Source organism: Plectropomus leopardus, chromosome 4, assembly GCF_026936395.1.
Source record: "Plectropomus leopardus strain MGB_pleo_1.0 chromosome 4, ASM2693639v1, whole genome shotgun sequence".
NCBI lineage: Eukaryota > Metazoa > Chordata > Actinopteri > Perciformes > Serranidae > Plectropomus > Plectropomus leopardus.
The window spans coordinates 9,073,198-9,093,042 of NC_142179.1; the positions used below are offsets into that span (position 1 = coordinate 9,073,198).

At 37.5% G+C, this 19,845-nt stretch overlaps 1 protein-coding gene and 1 long non-coding RNA gene across 3 annotated transcripts in view; one reads left to right on the forward strand and one right to left on the reverse strand.

Moving 5' to 3' along the window:
- Nucleotides 1-1,235: 1,235 nt before the first annotated feature.
- Nucleotides 1,236-19,845, reverse strand: part of LOC148189711 (uncharacterized) — a 33,798-nt gene continuing 15,188 nt past the window's right edge. Inside the window, exons 8-11 of the long non-coding RNA XR_015776383.1 lie at nucleotides 16,487-16,668; nucleotides 12,477-12,741; nucleotides 9,162-9,332; nucleotides 1,236-1,274 (exon numbers count right to left, since the gene is read on the reverse strand). This is a non-coding gene — a long non-coding RNA (uncharacterized LOC148189711). The remainder of the gene's footprint in view (nucleotides 1,275-9,161; nucleotides 9,333-12,476; nucleotides 12,742-16,486; nucleotides 16,669-19,845) is intronic.
- Nucleotides 7,556-18,842, forward strand: lhx6b (LIM homeobox 6b). 2 transcript variants are annotated; one of them, XM_042488704.2, is made up of 9 exons: nucleotides 7,556-7,793; nucleotides 8,417-8,547; nucleotides 9,207-9,338; nucleotides 9,764-9,885; nucleotides 12,533-12,753; nucleotides 14,132-14,232; nucleotides 14,354-14,449; nucleotides 16,504-16,675; nucleotides 18,129-18,842. In XM_042488704.2, exons 2-9 carry the CDS (start codon nucleotides 8,545-8,547, stop codon nucleotides 18,209-18,211), a joined length of 930 nt encoding a protein of 309 aa, XP_042344638.1. In that variant the 5' UTR covers nucleotides 7,556-7,793; nucleotides 8,417-8,544; the 3' UTR covers nucleotides 18,212-18,842. The 2 variants fall into 2 exon arrangements, with proteins under 2 accessions (XP_042344638.1, XP_087932622.1); XM_088076496.1 differs by lacking the exons at nucleotides 7,556-7,793; nucleotides 8,417-8,547 and having other exon boundaries at nucleotides 9,168-9,338.

The window sequence follows — 19,845 nt, forward strand, 5'->3', positions numbered from 1 at the left end:
ATATTCACATAAGCTTCAATGGCAGAAGTTCTACAGAAACAAGATAAGACCTTCGTGTTGCATTTGGGACTCGCTCCACCCTTCTCCAAACATTTTCTTTCAGCCAACATGCCAAGAAGAGCATCAGTCATCCCCGATTGTGTTGGTTCTCCGTGACACGAAGCCATTGAAAGAAAGTGGTATGAATCATGCACATTGCATATTGTCTGCACCTCGCCCAAAAGAATTACAGAAAACTGAAAGTTGGAGAAAGTCATGGACTGCAGGCGATCGACCTCTGCAGAAGAGAAGACATTGTTTGTATTAAACCGTACATCTGTAATCATGGGATTATATTTGTAATCCCATGATTACAGATGTATCTATTTATTTATTCAACAAGGACAACACAGATAAACATTGTTGAAGAGGAAGAAGTAATTCAGTGGATGAACTATAGGACATCGTGCTGAGGCTAATCTGCAGCCTCTGTCTCATGTTAAGCTTTTAAATTGGGGTTAAACAATTAAACAAACAAACAAATGGATAAAAACAACAGAACAGATACAACAGACTGTGTGCACGTGTCTTTGCATGCATCTGTGTGCATGTAAACACTGACATTTAGGAAACTGAGTGAGAATTCAGACATACTGTGCATGTATCTGATCAATATGGACTAATTCACAAATCATTCAATGTTAATATCTTTGCTGCTTTTTAAGTCATTGTTTCATTTGTTGTCATGACTACTTGCAGTTTTGGACACATTACAGTGGAAATTGCCATGCCAGAAAGACAGATTATGTTCAATTTACTGTCATGAATCAACTTTTACTGTATTAAATATATGGCAAAAGTATAAAATGGACTACAATATTACAAACTTCTTTACTGTCGCCTCGTTTATTGTTGTGTAAAACATTTGACTCTCCTCTATTGCCATCTATTGTCTGTATCTATGTCATCATAAAGGACGCATGCAGTATGAGGACAGTGACCTTTACATCATTTGAAACAGACACACAAATGCAGTTGAAATGAACATTAAAAATGATGCAGGTGGGTTTACTTTGAAGTTGTTTGAAAGCCTGGTGCATCTCACACAGACACTAAAGAGGGCCCCGGTGCCATTGCTGTGATGTTAGCAGCAAATTTTAAAAAACCTATTTTCAAATCTATACCTTTGCAACAAGCAAAGTTATAGTTTGAGGGTAAAAAAAATTATTATGTATTATATAATAAGAGGTACTCACCGACAAATCTGCATCATTAGGTCATCAGGTAGTCAGTACCTTTAATCATGAGAAAACAGAGTCAGAAAATTCATTTAATGAGACAATTATTGTATGATTTATTGTATGATATTGATTGCTTTGTATGAGAAAGGGGTAAAATTAACATTTGCCACCACAGTAGCTCTCTGATGTTATACGCCATGTACAAAATGCTGCAGCAGAAACTCAGCACATATTTTGATTAAAAGAGTCTTTGTGCACAAACTGATGCTGGAAACATAAAAAACAAAATTAAATTAAAATAAATGCTTTTTTATATTGATTGTATTTCTAGTGAGACGTCAATCTTTAAAAAAAAAGTAAAACTAATGAGAAATAATACTTTAAACTGTTGAAAATGCTTCATAAAAATGAGTCAAAAACCAGTGACAGGAGAAGAAGATGGTTGCTTCTGGCAGTTCAAACCTGAGAAAAAAAATCCTCAAATTATTTAGCTGTCAGATGACGTCTTTTGGCTGCTAAACTTCACAGGATATTCCACATCAATCCACTGAAATTACTTACAGCGGTTTCTTATATTACACTGTGTAACAACCAAGAATAACTGAGCGAAGACTAGTGTGTTATACAAGCATTGTATTCAGTTATGACAAAAGGACCCCACCTTAATGCGGGTTGTTTTCCAACATTCAGCGCAGTAAATAAAGATTTTGCCCTCATGTGAACCCCTCTGCACCTCCACAGCGAGCGGACGGCGCACGTCACACGTTGTTGACATACCAGCCATCAGGCTGTCCACTGGGGCCCATTGGATGAGTCTAATAGCTTTAGCATGTGGTAGAAGTTTGTTTTTATTGTGGCGGTGTGCTGGTCGCTTATTGTTTGTGTGGATCGCAGACAGCTGTGCGTCAAGGAAGGGCAGGGCTGCACACACACACTCTAACAGTAGCAATGCTGCGACATTCACACATCCACAGAACTGTACAGGATGCAACAGGTGACCCATCCTGACATATTGTTAGGAGGTCACTGATCTGTATTCTGTGAGGGTAAAATACAGGAAACGGTTTAAAAGCCTGTTGCATTATGCACATTTTTTCCAGGCAACCCTTAGAGAGAGTCCTATTTATTTTCCATGCAACATGGATACAAAATAGTGATTTTAATCCATTTAATGAATAAATATATGGGTTTGATATTAACATCTTAACTCACAGTCTACTTACTTGCTTCTTCTGGAGCTTTTGATCACATCACATGTACTTCAGTGAAATTTTGGTATGCTGCTCCACTACATTTTCGAGGCAAATATTGCAAATTTTACTCCACTACATTTATTTGATTATTTCGCAGATTCAGATTATTGTAGTATTGTATTGTATATACTGTAGCCAACAGTATATAAAGTAGCTGAAATCAGGTCCACCTTTAGCAGCTGCAACATTTAAGTGTACATATTAACTCGACAATATCTATAATCTACTTTAATGACTCTGAAATGGGCCATTCTGCATAATAAGTGCTTTTACTTTTACTACTTTCAGTAGCCATTCTGATGCTGATATACACTTTCACATAAAAGGATGCAGAATTCAAAATGACTTGTCTGCACACTGTTTTCAACACGGAGGTGGCTGAGCCAGTTACTATTAGCTAACTGAGCCAATGCCATAAACAGTGCTAAACAGCTACAGTGCTGACAGAGCAAACGGCAGTGACGTAAAAAGGTCTGTGTACTTTCAGGTATGGGGTAGGAAGCGGGTTTGCCGATGTATTCCCGGGATTTTTTGGCTGATAGGTGGGTATATGTTTCTGCAAAGCACAGTTCTGATATCAGCAGTAACTGCTGTATGAGTGCAGTGCAAGTGGCAGAGATTAACTAATGCTGCACTCCAGAAAACTCGGAAGTCGAGATATTTCGACCTCCTACTAGAGAAAGTACAACAGAACGTCACTCAAAGTCGGAGTTCCTACTCACTGAAAATCCATGTACGCCAACTTCACATAACAACGGCTGCATCAATGGAGGCCAGGGAGGCGCACATTGTAAATGGTAAGAAATCAACTAAAAGGCAATGTAAAGTATATTTGCATGTATTCAATTAAAATAATACATCTACTATCATATCGTAAAACCTCTTCTGCATGCAAACTGATGTCAAATTATATCGCTGATGTTATTAGGTAGCTGGTTACAGTAAACAATCTCTAAACCCGAAAGGGGGAGGAGGTGACCCTGCTAACGGTGCAATTGTCTGTGGACTAGCCACAGAAACACCAGTTCTTCACTGTCTATCATGATTTTTTTTACGTTTGGTGTCATGCATCCGGAATGCTTGGAGGTCGAAAGTCCGAAATTTCCAACCTCCAACTTTGAACAGAACGCAGCATGTGTGGTAAATGGTAAATGGACTCGTATAGTACTTCTCTAGTCATTTTAACCACTCAAAGCGCTGTCACAACACAAGTCACATACACCCATTAAAACACACATTCAGACAAGGTGCCACACAATCACACTGAAGGAAAAGCCACCAGGAGCAATTTGGGGTTCAGTATCTTGCCCAAGGATACTTTGACATGTTGACTGGAGGAGCCGGGGACGACCCGCTCTCCCTCTGACAAAGCCACCGTGAGACAAATGCCGGACCAAATTACTACAACAAAAAACAGAGGAGCTCAGATTACAACACACAGAGAGGTAACAAGAGTTTATTCTCTGCTCAGGACACCATCACCCATTAAGTATCAGGAGTTTCCACATTTGAGATTTGTATGCAGCAGTTTGCACATTTTCTGCATCAGTGTACAGTGGAAATATCATGTTGCCTCCTGCTTTAATCGTGCATATTGTGATGCTTGCATTCTAGCAGTTCATTGATATAAAAGTCCTCATTTTTTTCAATTTTTTAGGTGATACAAATGCGCATGTTCTTAATATTGAGGGGGGGCATTTCCCCTGCACTTCATAAAAAATCTACGCCTATGTGCACAACAAATCTGAGGTAAATTTGAAACTATTTGTCATTTTTAGTATGAAAGTGGTCCAAAACAGCTTTGTCTTCCCCTGAATCGTTCCTCTGCAGTCACTGTCGCAAAAAAGGCCTCAAAGGTACACTGGTCAAACATGTCATCACTAAAAAGCGATGATAATGAAGGAGAATTAACACTCTTCCCTCCTTAAAGTCCTCCTTTATCTTGACCAGCCCACTTCCAGTTGACCCCGCTCCTGCTGGTAATTACAGTTAATGCACAGAGCCGCTGTTGTGCGTTTAACAATCCAGAAAGTCTGAGACAATGTAATTCTGTCGTTAGAGATCCTTTTTAAATGATCAATAAGAATTGAAGTGCTATTGATTTCATGGAAACCTTTAAGTCATTTTATCCCCCCTCTGTAGGTGCAGGGAGTTAAATGACTGTTATGAGGGAAATTTAAAGCTGCGGCTTCAGTTTAACACCTTCAACACATAGAAAAGAGTCTTTATATTGTCACTCTTAAGTTGACTTAAACACATATAAACATTCGATCTTTTATTAGGATATTTGGTTTCAGGATGTTATTTAATATCCCAAGTCCACATGCACACCAAAAATACAGTTCAGGGTGTGGAGCATCAGATCTGGGACAAGAATTTAACTTATATAAAACATTGCATTGCATACAAAGGACTGTATCTTATTTCTTAAGTTCTACAAATATTCAGAAGAGCCCAACCCGAGACAGCACAGCCCTTAATTCATCTAATGACAATAAAACATAAAAGTGACTTCATGTGTAATCTACCAATCACTCAATAAACAAAGCCTTTCTCCTCATGCCAGGGCAGTTTGAACAAGTTAATAAAGTATTTTTGGAATCTTTCGGGTTATTGCATCCAAAAATTCAGCCTTTGTTTACATCCTTAACTTTCAAGATTCAGGGCTTTTTTTTTTTTTTTTCGAATATTTGCATATTTATAGATTTTTATTGAGGCAGAGGAGTAAACTAGATGGTTCCTAACAAACTAATCCTACTGGAAAAATAAATTCATTAAAGTTTATTCCAGAGGTCATAAATCATTGGTCTGAGGACTCCCAGCGGTCCTTGAAGGAGTTCAAGGGGTCTCCAGAAAAATTGTAGTTTATTTTTACTATTTAATTCACTATACGAGAGCCCAGTGTGTGTAAGAATTATAACAGTGATATTCTACCATCGTTCTCCTCAACTGTCACAACAACAATCTTGAAATGAAATCTTATCAAATGGGGGTTTGTGATCTAATTTGTGTCGATTTAGGGGGTCTTTGAAACAAAAAGAGATCCACTGTTTTATTCCATGCAGGGTATTTTTTACATCCTAAAACATGTCTTAAGAGGACATAGACATGTCAAATACATGAACCCAAAATCTCAGTGCAGCGCATTGGTGAGATGTCTCACTAGTGTTTTGGATGTGAACATCAAGAAACACAAATCATACAATTCTGTCAAAAATGTTTATTTTTTTTAGTAGCCTATTTTTATTCTAAACAAGATTATAAAATAATTAATAAATACTAATAATAAATAATAAAAATAAAAATGTATATAGGAATAGTAATATAAGGAGGAATCTGTGCTGACTGCAGGCCTAACTTGTGCAAACTTGATTTTCCGAACTCTTTTTTATCAAAACATCACAACGTATTTTTACACACAGCAAGGGCTGTTCGTCCCCCTAATGTTACACTGAAATCTCTTTAAGTAGCCAGCCAATTTGCACAGGAGGAACTAAAGAGTGCTCAAACAATGAAAAAAATCTGCTACATTTAAACCCACGCCATAATAGTAACAGTGTCCTTAAATACTCTGAATTGAAAAAAAAGTGTCCCAGATTGACTTTTTTCTGCTGATGCGGAAGTTAGCATTGCCCTGGTTCTGTTGTCAAAAAGCCTTTGGGAATTTTCCACCGGATTTTGGATCATTGCAGAAAATAAGCTCTGTGGCAAACAAAAATGTATGATACTTACACATTTTATAGACAATCTTCACAAAAAAACCTTTCAACTTTCAGGATTTTTGAAGCCTAAATGCAATCACCAGAAGTAGTAAGTTAAGGCTATAAACTAACTACACTACGGTTGCATGACTCAGCATCCCCACCACAGCAGGACTGTAAAGCACTCTGCGTGATGACGCTCTGAAGTCTTATATAGCCACTTGTTAGGAGCCGCCTTTTTCAAGACATGAAAAAGCTTCAAAATACACGAGTGGGGTATTAACCCTTTGAAAACTGAGCAATACAATTGACTATACATTACATACACTGATTTCTCTTAAACACAGAAAAAAGGCAATGACCAACACAGCAGGAGACGTCCAACAAATTGTGAAAAATTAGTAAGAAGAGATAAGAAAATAACCTGAAAATGTGTTTAAAAAGTGGGGAAAATTTATAAGAAAATTATCCAAAAAAGAGAAAAAGGTCCAGAAAACTATATTTAGACTAATTACAATTATTATCGTCGCTGTTCTATGTTCATTTTTATTTATTTATTTTTTGTTTGTTTTTGATTCTTTTCTTCTTTTTTTACTTATTTTCAGGATAATTTCCTATAATTTTTTATTTTTTTAAATTGTATTTATTTATTTATTTTTTTAACAATTTCTCATTGATTATTGGGCCATGTCTTGCTAAATTTCTCAGTGACTTTGCCCAGTGATTTTAATAGCAACAAAACCAATTTACTCAAGTTTCAAAGGGTTAATTGAAGTATTTTATGCTGTAGAAGAAAACATGACAGACTCTTCAGCTTTTATTCACCAGACCTTATTTCAGGTTTCTAACCAAAAACCCATCCAAAAAACCATTGACTTAAAGACAAGCGAACTGGGAGTGCCAAAATGCTAACTTATTTCCGCGTTTCAGGACTCCTTCCTGAAACACCAGTTACTCTTTCAAAGAGGCCCACATGTGCATTATTGTTTTAAATGAGATTTGAATAAATGTAATCTCCCTTCTTGAGCTATCCGAACTCAAAATCATGGAAAAATGCAAAAAGAATAAATCCTTCAAAATGAAATCATAAATGATGAATAATTATCATTATTTTATTTAACACCTCTTGACCTCCATCACTTTGCTATCAGCGGTGATACCATGAAGTGATTTTAAGAGACTAACCTGCAACCATTATTTTCAGAAAAAGAAAGATAATTAGTGGGCGTTTCCAGAAAGATTTTACCATTTTCTATTTTTCTTTTTATTAAATCCATGCCCTAAATATACCCTGGTGAGCCTGCAGACAGGAGGGTAACCCCGCGGGTCTGCCGGTCCAATGGGCAGCATCACATCCTGTCTGACTGAACTGGGTGTAAACTTTGTGTCGAGGCGGAGAGAAGAAGGAACCACAGCGGACACAGCAGCACTGGGACTCTGTGTGGGAGGCACATACTGGTGCCACTGGTTTCCACAAAGTTGATCAATTTGGATTATTTTGAAGACAGAGAGGACATTAAAGAGCGATGTCTCGTGGGATTATTTGGATATTTTTCCTGTGATGTTCTGGAGAAACTTTTGCCGGACGATGTTTTCGCCGCTTTTGGGAGGTTTTCCATGTATGATGTTTTTCTGTCCCCGTATCCTCACTGCCTCCAATATTTATACCGTAGCTGGTAATTAACATAATCTTGCATTCCTGCTAATTTCGACAAAATGAAGGACAACACGGACTCCGGATTGCCACCCAAACGCAGATTTTTTGGCACTTTATGAATGCAGCTGTAATCACCCAGGGGAGCCTCAAGTACTTAAATGGGTCCATCACGAGAACGAGACAATCAAGCTCCTTTATGCCTCGAGATCAGCTGCAGTTTCTGCGCATTGTCTGTTATGAATAGACCGATCTCCAATTGAGCCTCTTCACTTTGGAGATTTTTCGATTTTCGATTATGCAGCTATTGAAATTAGGATGCGCCGCTTTTTTCCCTCTCTCTCTCTCTCTTAGCTTGGTGGCTCGGTTGCCTTTTCCTTGATTGCCAGATGAAATTGACACTCGGGTTGCCACTTATCAAGCAAAGCATTTCAATCCACTGCTAATTGCAGATATAGTGCCATCCTTTCTTTTCACTGCGTTTGATTGCATGGGAATACAGCCTCCTATTGCGCACAAGAGGAATGATCGATTATATATAGTTGTTTTTTTTCTTCTAATTGCATCAAATTTTTCTTTTGTTGCCAGGGTTTAAATGCAGGAGAAACTGTTATTCGTTGTTTTGGACCGGATATAGTGTGGGTTGGGGCAGAGATGCGTAATGCGCAGAGCAAGCTCCATCTTCTCTCCAAATAGGCAGCGTTCAAGACCCGAAAATGGTGAGTCACAAACATCTGGGCGAGTTTGCTTTGCAACCTTTTGATTTCTTTGTTTTTCGGTCTGTGTAAGGTTCTTTGATTCCTTTTATTCCTTAACTTTTTAATATTTTTCTACATGCGGGTTAACCTCCGCAGGACTCTGGATTTGGCAGAGGTTCAGGTTTTATCAGGCTCGACTGTAACTAAAGGCTGAATGCATTTATGAGCAGGGATGCAGCGGAGAGTAAAGCCACCAAAACTTAATTTAGTCACCTTTAATTTGCAGAGTAAAGTTCACATAATGCAATGTTTTTGGACTGAAATATTTCTCTAAATAAATGTAAAATTATCATAGAACATGCGTGAATTTCTTATTTAATTTAACGTGATTTTTTGAGTTAATAGTGAACGTATAAATATATATAGCCCATAGAACAGCCACTGGACAAAAAATAAACGTGTTTGGAAATAAAATCTTTTTTTTAAAAAAAAAAAGATAGGACCCTAGTGTTTTGTTTTGTTTTGTTTTGTTTTGTTTTTTTCAGCATCTTCATTCCACCATTAAAATATTTCAAGGACTTTTATTTCAGCGACTCTCTTGAAAATACCATAAAAATCAACAAGACTCTATTTACCTGATATTCTCGTCGGTATAAAAGCGCTTTGTTTTCTTGATGCAGTCTAAGTCGGAGGTGAAGAAGGAGTCCGGTGAGTCCAGTCCGTCGGAGGCCGCCTGCCTCTGCTCTCCTCCGGCGGCCAAGAACCAGTGCGCCAGCTGCGGTATGGAGATCCATGACCGATACCTGCTGAAGGTAGAAAATAAAAGTGAAAATGATAAATATTTACACTCTCAGAAAGTATAAAAACGTGTACACGGAGCTTCGAGAGATTTAATCAAAAACATTGTTTCTAATTAGGCTCGTAGCTTCTTTTTTTCTCTTTATTTTTGTGATTTCTCCTCAGACTGATTTCAACAAAATAGACACAAAACAGGCAAATGTGATGCTAATTTTACGCATTGCAATGCATTTTTTCACGCTTCTGTCTTCCTTCTGTTTTTACAAAAAAAATAGGCTATAATTAAAAATAAACTGCGCAGGGTAGATTGAGTTAGTTGAGTTTTTTATTTAAAATAAAATGTAATAAACATTTTGGTAAGAGTCTCAGTGCACTGATTATCGATCAGACACACTCAGTGGTGCATTAAGTGTGATTGTATTATTTTGAATCTCCGCAGGTCAACAACCTGAATTGGCACTTGGGATGTTTGGAGTGTTCAGTCTGCAGAGCGTCTCTGCGCCAACACAACAGCTGCTACGTGAAAAACAAAGAAATCTACTGCAAACTGGATTATTTCAGGTATAAGATCAGTTTTTATTCTCAGCTGTTTACTGGTTTTATAAAGCGAACATTTTTCTAAAAGCTGCAATTTTGAAGGGTTTTTATTTTTAAATCAGAGAAGTTAATTTTATCAAATAAAACATTCAAAATGTCTATAATGTTATTATATAATTATATATCATAGAAATATATCTTAATATAGGCTATAAAATCATTTTAAAGTAAATGTTTATTTTTCTAGTATAGGCCTGAAGTAATGATTTGCATTTACTGAACGCTGGTTCAATTCATTTTTTTGGTCGATTACGAAAAATTCAATCAATGACTTCAGCAATTAAAATCGTTTTGAACGTTTGTTATGAAATGTTTAATTTTTTCTTAACTATTATATTTGCCCGGTTGCTTTGTTTCGTTATGTCGATGTATTTTTTTCGTAAAAGAAATTGCAAATTGCGCGTGCTCGCCTATATACAGGCTAGTAAGGTTATACTCAACTGTGGTTCGTGCTTGTGGTTACGAGTGCAATTAATTTAACTGCAGATGTCTTAAAATGAATTTGTTAACTATTTTTAAAACAAAGAAATGAACGAAAGAACGGACAAATGAAAAATATGACCAGAACATTTTAAGGTTCCTAAGCTGCTGAGTAACTGATGATTGGTCTATATTGTCTTTAATCTCCTGCTGATACCCCAAATTCCTGTAAGTGATATATAAACAAATGCGTCTTGCACAATACTTGAAGAGCATCTCCTCTGTTGTTTTCATATTAATGAATAACCATGCAGACAGACCACAATTATAACATCACTGAGTGTTTTTGGAAACCACATTTGTCTGAGCATACAGGAGGATATTTTGATGCTTTGCCACATTATTCTCAATAAAACAGGAGAAAATAAAAGTGTTTTTACTAAAGTTTTAACTTGAAGCTTTAATTTGTGAAACACTTGACCTTTACACCTGAACGAAAATAATGATTTTCCAGTAAATGGGGGAACAATGACTGATGGCTTGAAAATTATTTTCTAAATTACTGGACAATTTGGTTTATTTTTGTTTTTACAACTCATTAATCTTTGCTCTCCACCATCAACTTTGGACTCAAGTATGACAGAATATGGCTTTGTGATTTTCTCAGAGAAAAACAACTTCTGCATGATTATACCAGCTTTTGTTTTTCACGATTTTATATAACAGCAAACCACTAACAAAACAATGATTTCAAAACAGTTCTCAGACTATAAAATGACGAATCCATGAACCCAAAGGGCAATTACCAACCAAGCAAAGTGGGCTCCTGTTCTAAACCCTCCAATGGGGGGTTTCTGTAGTTTGATTGATTGCAAATTGGTTTGAAAAACTGCACCACTAATATAAAACGTTAGCTGCATTATCAGCTAATCTCATGGCCCTATCTTGTAGAAGGACCCTGCAACAAAATCTAGTTTGAAGACCTCATGATTTATGTTCAGATTGTGCTCACATGGTGCTTGTTCCTTAAAGGAACATTTCACCCACAAAATGATCAGCCATGTATCAGTTACTCACCCTGTGTTACGATGCACTCATGAAGAAAACTTTGTTTTTCTTACACGGCTGCAGGGTACATGAAGATTCAAAAATCCCAGATAATTAATGATGGACTGAAGTAAATGGGGTCCATGTAGAAGAACAGTGTAACTATATCAAAACATCCCTTTACAAACTCTCACACAATTCGTGCAGACTCATTTAAATCTCATTTATCCAGCTGTATGCTCAGCACTTCACAAACACATGCATTTTAATAAAACATTACTATGTAAAACATTTCCACATAAAGACTCTCAGGCACAGATGAGTGGCGCACGAGAGAAAGAAAATGCATGTGTTTGGTGAGCATGAAGCATACTTTATCTTCCTGAGTTCAAAGTAACAGAGGGATATTTTATAAATATACAAATCTTTTCGGTGGCCGAGTATTACTGTAATAAAGTAGTCTTTAACCCTTTCAGACCTGAGCAAATTGGCTTGATGTCTTTCAGAAACATTGGGAAAAAGGCAATGAGCAATTAGAAGAAATTACCTCAAAACTGGCAAAATGTATAAAGTACAAGAAAATTACATTAAAAAAGAAAAAACCCAAAGAAAAATACTGAAATACAAAACATCTGTAAAATGCCTTTAACTATTTAATTATGATCATTAGAAATATAGTTTTTGTACAGTTTTCTCTAGCTTTATTATTATTATTTTATTTTATTTTTTTTTTGCAATTCGCAGGATAGCTCTTGCCAAGTTTTTCATTGCTTTTTTTCCCCCATGTTTTCAGAAGAAAAAATAAGTAAATCAGTTTGCTCTGGTTCAAAGGTGTAAGAGCTTGTGATGGCGTCTGAACATAGCAGACGAGAAAAGTGGTCCTGGGCACACACAAAACAGCTTCATACACACATATACACACACACACACACACACACACACACACACACACACACACACTGCAGCTGAACTTTAGTATTTGCTTCACTGTCGTGCTGAAAAGGCGTTCTACTGTCCAAAGCTTCCTGCCACAACAGATGGAAAGAAACATTCCTCTGCACAGATATATCGTACTACAGCGTCCTTACTTCTACGTGAGCTCTGTCACCTGCAGCTGAACCTTCACTCTCCTTCTTCCTCACAGTAGGTTCGGCACTAAGTGCGCCCAGTGTGGCCGGCAGGTGTACGCCAGTGACTGGGTGCGGCGGGCTCGGGGCAGCGTGTACCACCTGGCCTGTTTCGCCTGTTTCTCCTGCAAAAGGCAGCTGTCCACCGGGGAGGAGTTCGGCCTGGTGGAGGGCAGGGTGCTCTGCCGCAGCCACTACGACATCATGCTGGACAACCTCCGCAGGGCTGCAGAAAACGGTAATAAACATGATGAGACACACTAATGATGGTCTCAGTATGGACTACCAGCAAAAAAATTACATTTAATTTTATTTTTGTTTGTTCCGATTCAGTCAAACAACTCTAACACACTTTACATGCCCAAAAAGGAACAGAGAGGTGAAAATATTTTACCTGCCCCGCTCTCAAAACATATATAAACCAAAGAAATAGATGTCCTGTCAGTTAGTTACACATAAACAATAGTAATCGCAAAAAGAAAAAAATACATAGAGAAGAATAAGGAGCCAAAGCAATAAGTCACCTTCAACACAGGGACAGATTCTACCCAGCAGTTTCATATAGTCTAATTTTTTACTTTCTTTATACATTTTCTTAATCTGAAAAAAATTGCAACACTTTCAATCATTCTGTAGAAAATTCCACAGTTTCACGTCAACCACTGAAGTACACATCTGTTTTGATGTAGTCCGTGCAAACTGGTGCTCAAGTGAAATGTCCTTCTATGTTTCTCGTCCTCGGAAATAAAAACAAATAACTTTTGTACATTTTCTGGTAATACTTTGCTTCTTGCCCCCATACATAACTTATTTGTAATTCAACTAAATCTTTAAATATGCAACAATGGAATATGTCAACAAATGGAAGAAAATATTCTGGCAACTCTTGAACTCTCAGGTTTCCAAAGCTCCCTTAAAGTTTCCTCTCAAGTAGCTTTCTTTTCCACGCTGGTTGTAAACATCACTAATATATTATGCAAGAGCTCAATCCAGCTTTTATTGAGTTAAATATTAAAATATAAGGACATATTCATTCTGAATGCATCATTACATCAAACATAAACTTTTCTAGTGCCTTTTTTAACAAGAAATACCAATATTTGACCCTTGCTGACTCCTTGCATTCAGGATAAAGATCTGCCGGCTTGAATAGAGTTTGTCTCTCCAACATGACATTAAATGGTTTGGGTTAACTCAATTTGGATTGATTTGTTCTGACAAAAATAATCACAGAAGACAATAAGCCAGAGGGAGAGGAATGTATTTCAGCCAGTTCATCAGGCTACAGTTAAAAAGGTCTGTTTTGTTCCATATGAATTCTAAAACTTGTTAAATTCTGTGTTTTTCACACTGATAATAACGGCTCTGGTGGAAAACTGCTCTCCGCTGTGGCTTCAGTGAGGAAAACGTAGGCCGAATTGGTATAAATACTCTGGAGCGTGCGGTTGTTGGCAAGAAAACATTTTAATTGTGTTACACTGGTTGTTTGGACAAAGCTGAGCTGCAAAAAGATTGGCGTGTAAAGCTTGTGCTGTGTTGTGTGACTTCAGAGTGTACCGACTGAAATGTAATTTTCGGGTGAAGTGACAGGATGATGTGTTTGTGCTCTCTTAAAGGCACGGGACTGACTCTGGAGGGGGCGCTGCCCTCTGATCAGGACGGCCAACCAAAACCAGCCAAGAGAGCGCGGACATCGTTCACTGCTGAGCAGCTGCAGGTGTGTGTGTGTGTGTGTTTCAGTGCAGTGTAATATTACCTGTTGTAGTCTATGTGTGTGTGTGTGTGTGTGTGTGTGTGTGTGTGTGTGTGTGTGTGTTCATGACTGTGTGTCCTTGCAGGTGATGCAGTCTCAGTTTGCTCAGGACAACAACCCTGACGCTCAGACTCTACAGAAACTGGCAGAAATGACCGGCCTGAGCAGACGAGTCATACAGGTAGGAAATAATAAAATGACACTGTGATACAGAAACCCCATGAAAGAGACAGTTCATCCCAAAATCAAAAATACACATTTTTCCTCTCACCTGTAGTGCTGTTTTTAATCTAGAGTGTTTTGGTGTGAGCTGCAGAGTTTTGGAGATATCGGCCGTAGAGATGTCTGGCTTCTCTTTAAAATATAATGGAGCTAAATGTCGCGGGGTTTGTGGTGTTCAAAGCGCCAAAAAAACACATTTGAAAAACTGAACAGTTGTGTATCTTTGCAGGAATCCCAGATACTCAAGATACTCCACAGACCTTGTTTCATGTAGGAACTATTTTCTTTCTGCCAAACTTCATCTGCCAACTGTATCACCATGCAGAAGGAAGCGTGCATCTACTCATGGACAAGAGGCTCGTGTTTGTGACAGTACGAGATGTAAACATTGATGCCGTCCTCAGCTGAGCTGTAACATCAGGTAGTTCAGTGGTGCTGGGTGAGCCTGCAGTACATGCACGCTTCCTTTTGCACGATGATGTGATTGGCAAGTGTAGTTCAGTAGAAAGAAAATAGTTCCTCTATGAAACTGCTCATAACAAAGCTTGGGGATTATTTTGAGTGAATCCGGTCATGATTTACGGATAAAAGAAATTGCTAATGAGTTTGAGCACCACGAGCCGAGAGCCATCTAGTTTCATTATATTGGAGAGAAGTCAGACATCTCTACAGCCGAAATCTCCAACGCTCTGCAACTCACACCAAAACAATCTAGATTGATAAATAGTACTGCAGCTAAAAGGAAAGTTATGTTTATTTTGTTTTAGGTGTGAACTGTCCCTTTAAGTGGTTGAGAGATAAATTGTGGGATAAGAAAAAGGGAAAGCAGCCTATAACAATATAATAATTATTTTGGACTGCAGTCATCTTTTGTTACTATTGGGAAATACCAGATTGATTTACCTCTACAGGACTCTAAAAACGTATATGAAAGCATTTAAAAAAACTGAATAACATTCTTTGTTTTGTAAAATCCTGCAGACGCTGCTTTGTTTTAAAGATGTCTCAAGGCAAAAGCTTGGGAACCACTTATGTACTGAACATTGTTTTCCAGAGAGGGCAGAAACTGATACTCACATAAAGGGTCTTCAGAAGGCAGAATTTTGTGTTGATGTTCACATTGTTGCATTTTTACTCAAATAACCACAGAAATACAAAGAATTTCCTCCAGAGTTCATCGTGGTGGGGTGGAATAACCTCTGGAAAATCATTTAGATGAGTGTTTCCCAAATGTTTTTGCTTGTAACCCCTTAAAATGAAGCGTTGTCCACCTGTGACCTTCTAAAATTGCCGAGTTTAAAGGACCAAAAGAGGTCAAGTAACTAGAATTTCAATAGAAAGGGGCAACATTTTTAATAAGGGTTGTTTTTTTTTTATATACTATACTATACTATACTATACTAATACTGATTTGGACCATTTTAAACACTTAATCTCTCCAATAAAACCTCGACCACTTAAATTCATTCAGGAGAACAATTAGCAGTGCCGTGCTTCAGAGAAGGGAGAGGACTCAGATCTTTTACGTATGAAGCTAAAAGTCGCAATATCACAATGTAAAAATATTCAGTTATGAGTAAAAGTCAGCCGGTAAAAGTAATGGGTATTTCAACTACTTTATAAAGTGCCACCATGATCCATAATAACTGATTCATTTATTTATAGTTGCTATTAATAATCTGAGCCTGCAAAGCTACTCACTGATGTTTTCAGATAAATGAAGTAAAATACAATATTTAAAATGGAAAATCTCAAGTATAAGTTCTTCGAAATTGTACTTAAGTACAGTACTTGAGTAAATGTGCTTAGTTACTCTCCACCACTGTGTTTGCACATTTAACAGCATTAAATCCTGTCACACCACACTGGGGTGACTCTCTGACGCGCATAAACAAACAAATAAATCAATGCGGTTTAGTGTGAGAACAGTCGAACTCTGATTTCCAGTGTTTGTTGTAGAGTATAATCGCCCCGACACGCTTCATGGTCACATTACCTGTCGTATTTCACCAGGTTTGGTTTCAAAACTGCCGGGCGCGACACAAAAAGCAGCCGCCGCAGAGTGGCTTCTCTCAGAGCGCTCCGATGTCCAGGATGCCTCCATCGCTGCCAGATGAAATCCACTATTCACCGTTCAGCAGCCCGGACCGACCACATCTGCTGGCTCTGCACGGATACCTGGACAGTGAGTGTACAGGATCTTTATGTCAGCGCCACTTTGTTGAATCATTGTGGAACAAAATACGTAAAAAGGAGAATGACTTACACCACTTAAAGCCTTTGATAACAGTATTTAATTATCTATTTTCTAATATTTTACCCCTTTTACCACTTTGTATCTCTATTTCATGCTACTTTATACTTCTACTGCACTACACTGCAGATGGAAATATTGTACTTTTTTAACTCAACCATTGCTAGTTTTTAGGCAGATAAAGACTTTACATAAAACACAATCAGCATCAAGTGCGTAGATTTCATTTCAACATTGAGGGATCCTCCACCAGGCAGCATCGAACGCTTAATTTCCTGTATTCTGGGGAATTTTTATTAACCAATTTGTGCCCTTTCTGAAAAATGTCTTTAATTTTGTCAAAATAAAAACGTCTACATCAGTATATAAAACATGATGTAGTTAAAATAAAATAATTAAAATACTGTAAAATGCTGTTACACACCAGTCATAATGTTCAAATAGTATAATACTGGTATGACGCAGTACAATTACAGGTACTTTACTCAAGTACATTCACAGTACTTTGCTTTAATATTGTTTATATCGTTAACATTTTAGGTACTTTAAAAAAAAATGTTTTGTAAATGCAGGACTAGTAATGGAGTAAGTTACACTGATGTAATTTTAATTTTACTTAAGTAAAAAGTCTTGAAAAAAAAAAAATTTCTCTCCCAGTGACAATGTGAGTAGTAAAATTCGGGGTGACATGCTCTTGAGGCTTGTGATGAAACAGCTTGCATGCAATAAATAATAATAAAAACAGTATAAATAACAATAAAAACATAAACAAAGGAGCAAAATTCAAGCATAAAAACTTGTTTTGTAGTAACAGTATAAAGCTGTATTTTGGCCGGGTGTGTACATGTGCAGGCTGTGCAAGTTTTTAGTACAAAAAAAAGTAAAATACAGTTTGTCACAGCTCTAAAGCAAATTGTACAGTAAAATTTAATATGCACTCAAGTAAAAATATGCAAATATGAACAGCAGTGCAAAGCATTTTGAGGTTATGTTGCTCTTCCTGAGGTTTCTTCCTTTTTGTTCCCCTTTGAAAAGGTTTTTGGGGGAAGTCTCTCTTCATTCAAATAGAAAGGACAGAGCGTCGTATATAGTAAAGACTGTAAAGCCCTTTGAGGCAGATATTTGAGTTGTGATTCGGGATTATATAAATAATAATGGTTTGACGTGAAAAGATTTCAGGGTAACGTTTTTAAGACCCAAATCTGAAACACAGAATATATCCTTAATTTCTTTCCTCATATTGGACGAAAATCTGTCTCTGTGGCTTCACTCATCATTTCGGGGTTTTTATTCCTCATTAGCAGCATTTTCTTAAACTAAATGACATTAACATGCTCATGTTGCTCCACAAACTCATATTCTCTCTTTTTTCTCTTTCCTGCAGCTCATCCCTTCTCCGTCCTCGCCGCCCCGGGACACTTGACCCACCCGTCCATCTCTTTACCACAGCTTCCCATCAGCCGCTGACCTCCCACGGCTCCTTTTTTTTTTTTTTGCATCGTCACTATTCTGATGTTGTGAAAAAATCCTTCGGGACGTACTGTCAGTAATCTGCTCTGTTTGGGAGGCTAATCCCTGCAGGGCGCGCAGGACCTCGGAGATGTGTTTTCAATCAGTTGGATTCTTCTTTGCTGTGAGACTTCTGAGCTGAACTTGTCTTTGAAAGACATCAGACTGAGGAGAAATGTCCCGCCTTCACGCCAATATGGGAGTTTTTTAATTTTGTTTTTTTTTTTTGTATGCTGCAGAGAAGAAGACCACTTTTATTTTTCCTCAATTTGAGGGGACAAAAACATTGCATCAGGTCAGGATCGTTTTCCTTTTGTTTACTCACTTATACAAGGTATTTTATTGCTGCAAAATGCAATATAAAAAAGGGAGTGTTGTAGCGGTATTACAGTAAAACCTCAGCATTTGTTTTTTTTTATGTTGGTGATGAGCACATTTGCAGCTTTACTGTTGTTTGTTGTTGTATTGTTGTCCTCTTATTTATTCAGAACAAAACTTCACTTTTAAAAAAAGCACTTTTAAATGTGTCTTGAGATTGAATTATTCAGTGATTGTACATTGTAAATACTGCTACAGTTTAATAAAAATGTATCAGAGCTGTTATGGAAATTGATAATTGAGGATCAGGTTGGTTTGTGCACGCAGAGATCAAAGGAAGCACGTGTGTGTGTGTGTGTGTGTGTGTGTGTGTGTGTGTGTGTGTGTGTGTGTGTGTGTGTGTGTGTGTGTGTGTGTGTGTGTGTGAGAGAGAGACTGAAATGTGAACTCTCCTCCACATTATATATAGGACACTATTTTGACACTGAAATTAAAAAATCCAAAGGTCTCCTGTCAGAGGCCAAGCACCTGCAGTAACCTGCTATTGAGAGCAATATCCTGCAGCCAACCTGCACGTCACCTCCAATTTAAATGCTATTCTTAACAGGAAGCGTGATTGATCTCAGTGTGAAAGCGTGGCAATTGTTCGGGCAGCTTGTCTGCTCTTATGAGGCCTTTTAACACAGATTATCTGCAGTTGTTACACTGATTGATGGCACTTAAGAGGCTGCGGTGTGAAGAATGAATAAGATACTTTTAGTTAAAGGATATCATTAACTTTAAGTTTTTCAAACTGGATCAATTTGCCCATTAAGGTAAATTTGTGAGTGTGCCACAAACATCACTTCCAGTTTCAACATCCTAACAGTAGCCTGCAGCCCGGTATTGATACATGATATTTAAGAGTTTAAGACATATAATGATAATTGCGTATCAGCCGGTTTAGAGTTTTTGCGTAAAAACATGACATAGGGTCAACAAACAACAATGGATTCCTTACTTTAGTCTTCTTTTAAGCAATAACGTGACGTTTTGTGAAATATGTGTTTTAGCTTTCTTACAAAGAGTTAGATTTATAGACAAGCAGCTTGTGAAATTAGCTCAGCAGAAATACTAAGACACATCTGCTTCTGTCCCAGCATACAGTGAATAAATCTGCATACCAGAAAATCTAAAGCCCAAAATTTAATAAATTATATTTCATTTGTGGCAAGAAATAGTGCTGCACACCCAGTGATTTTAGCTCCGTAAATGTTTTTCTGTGACTTGCTGTT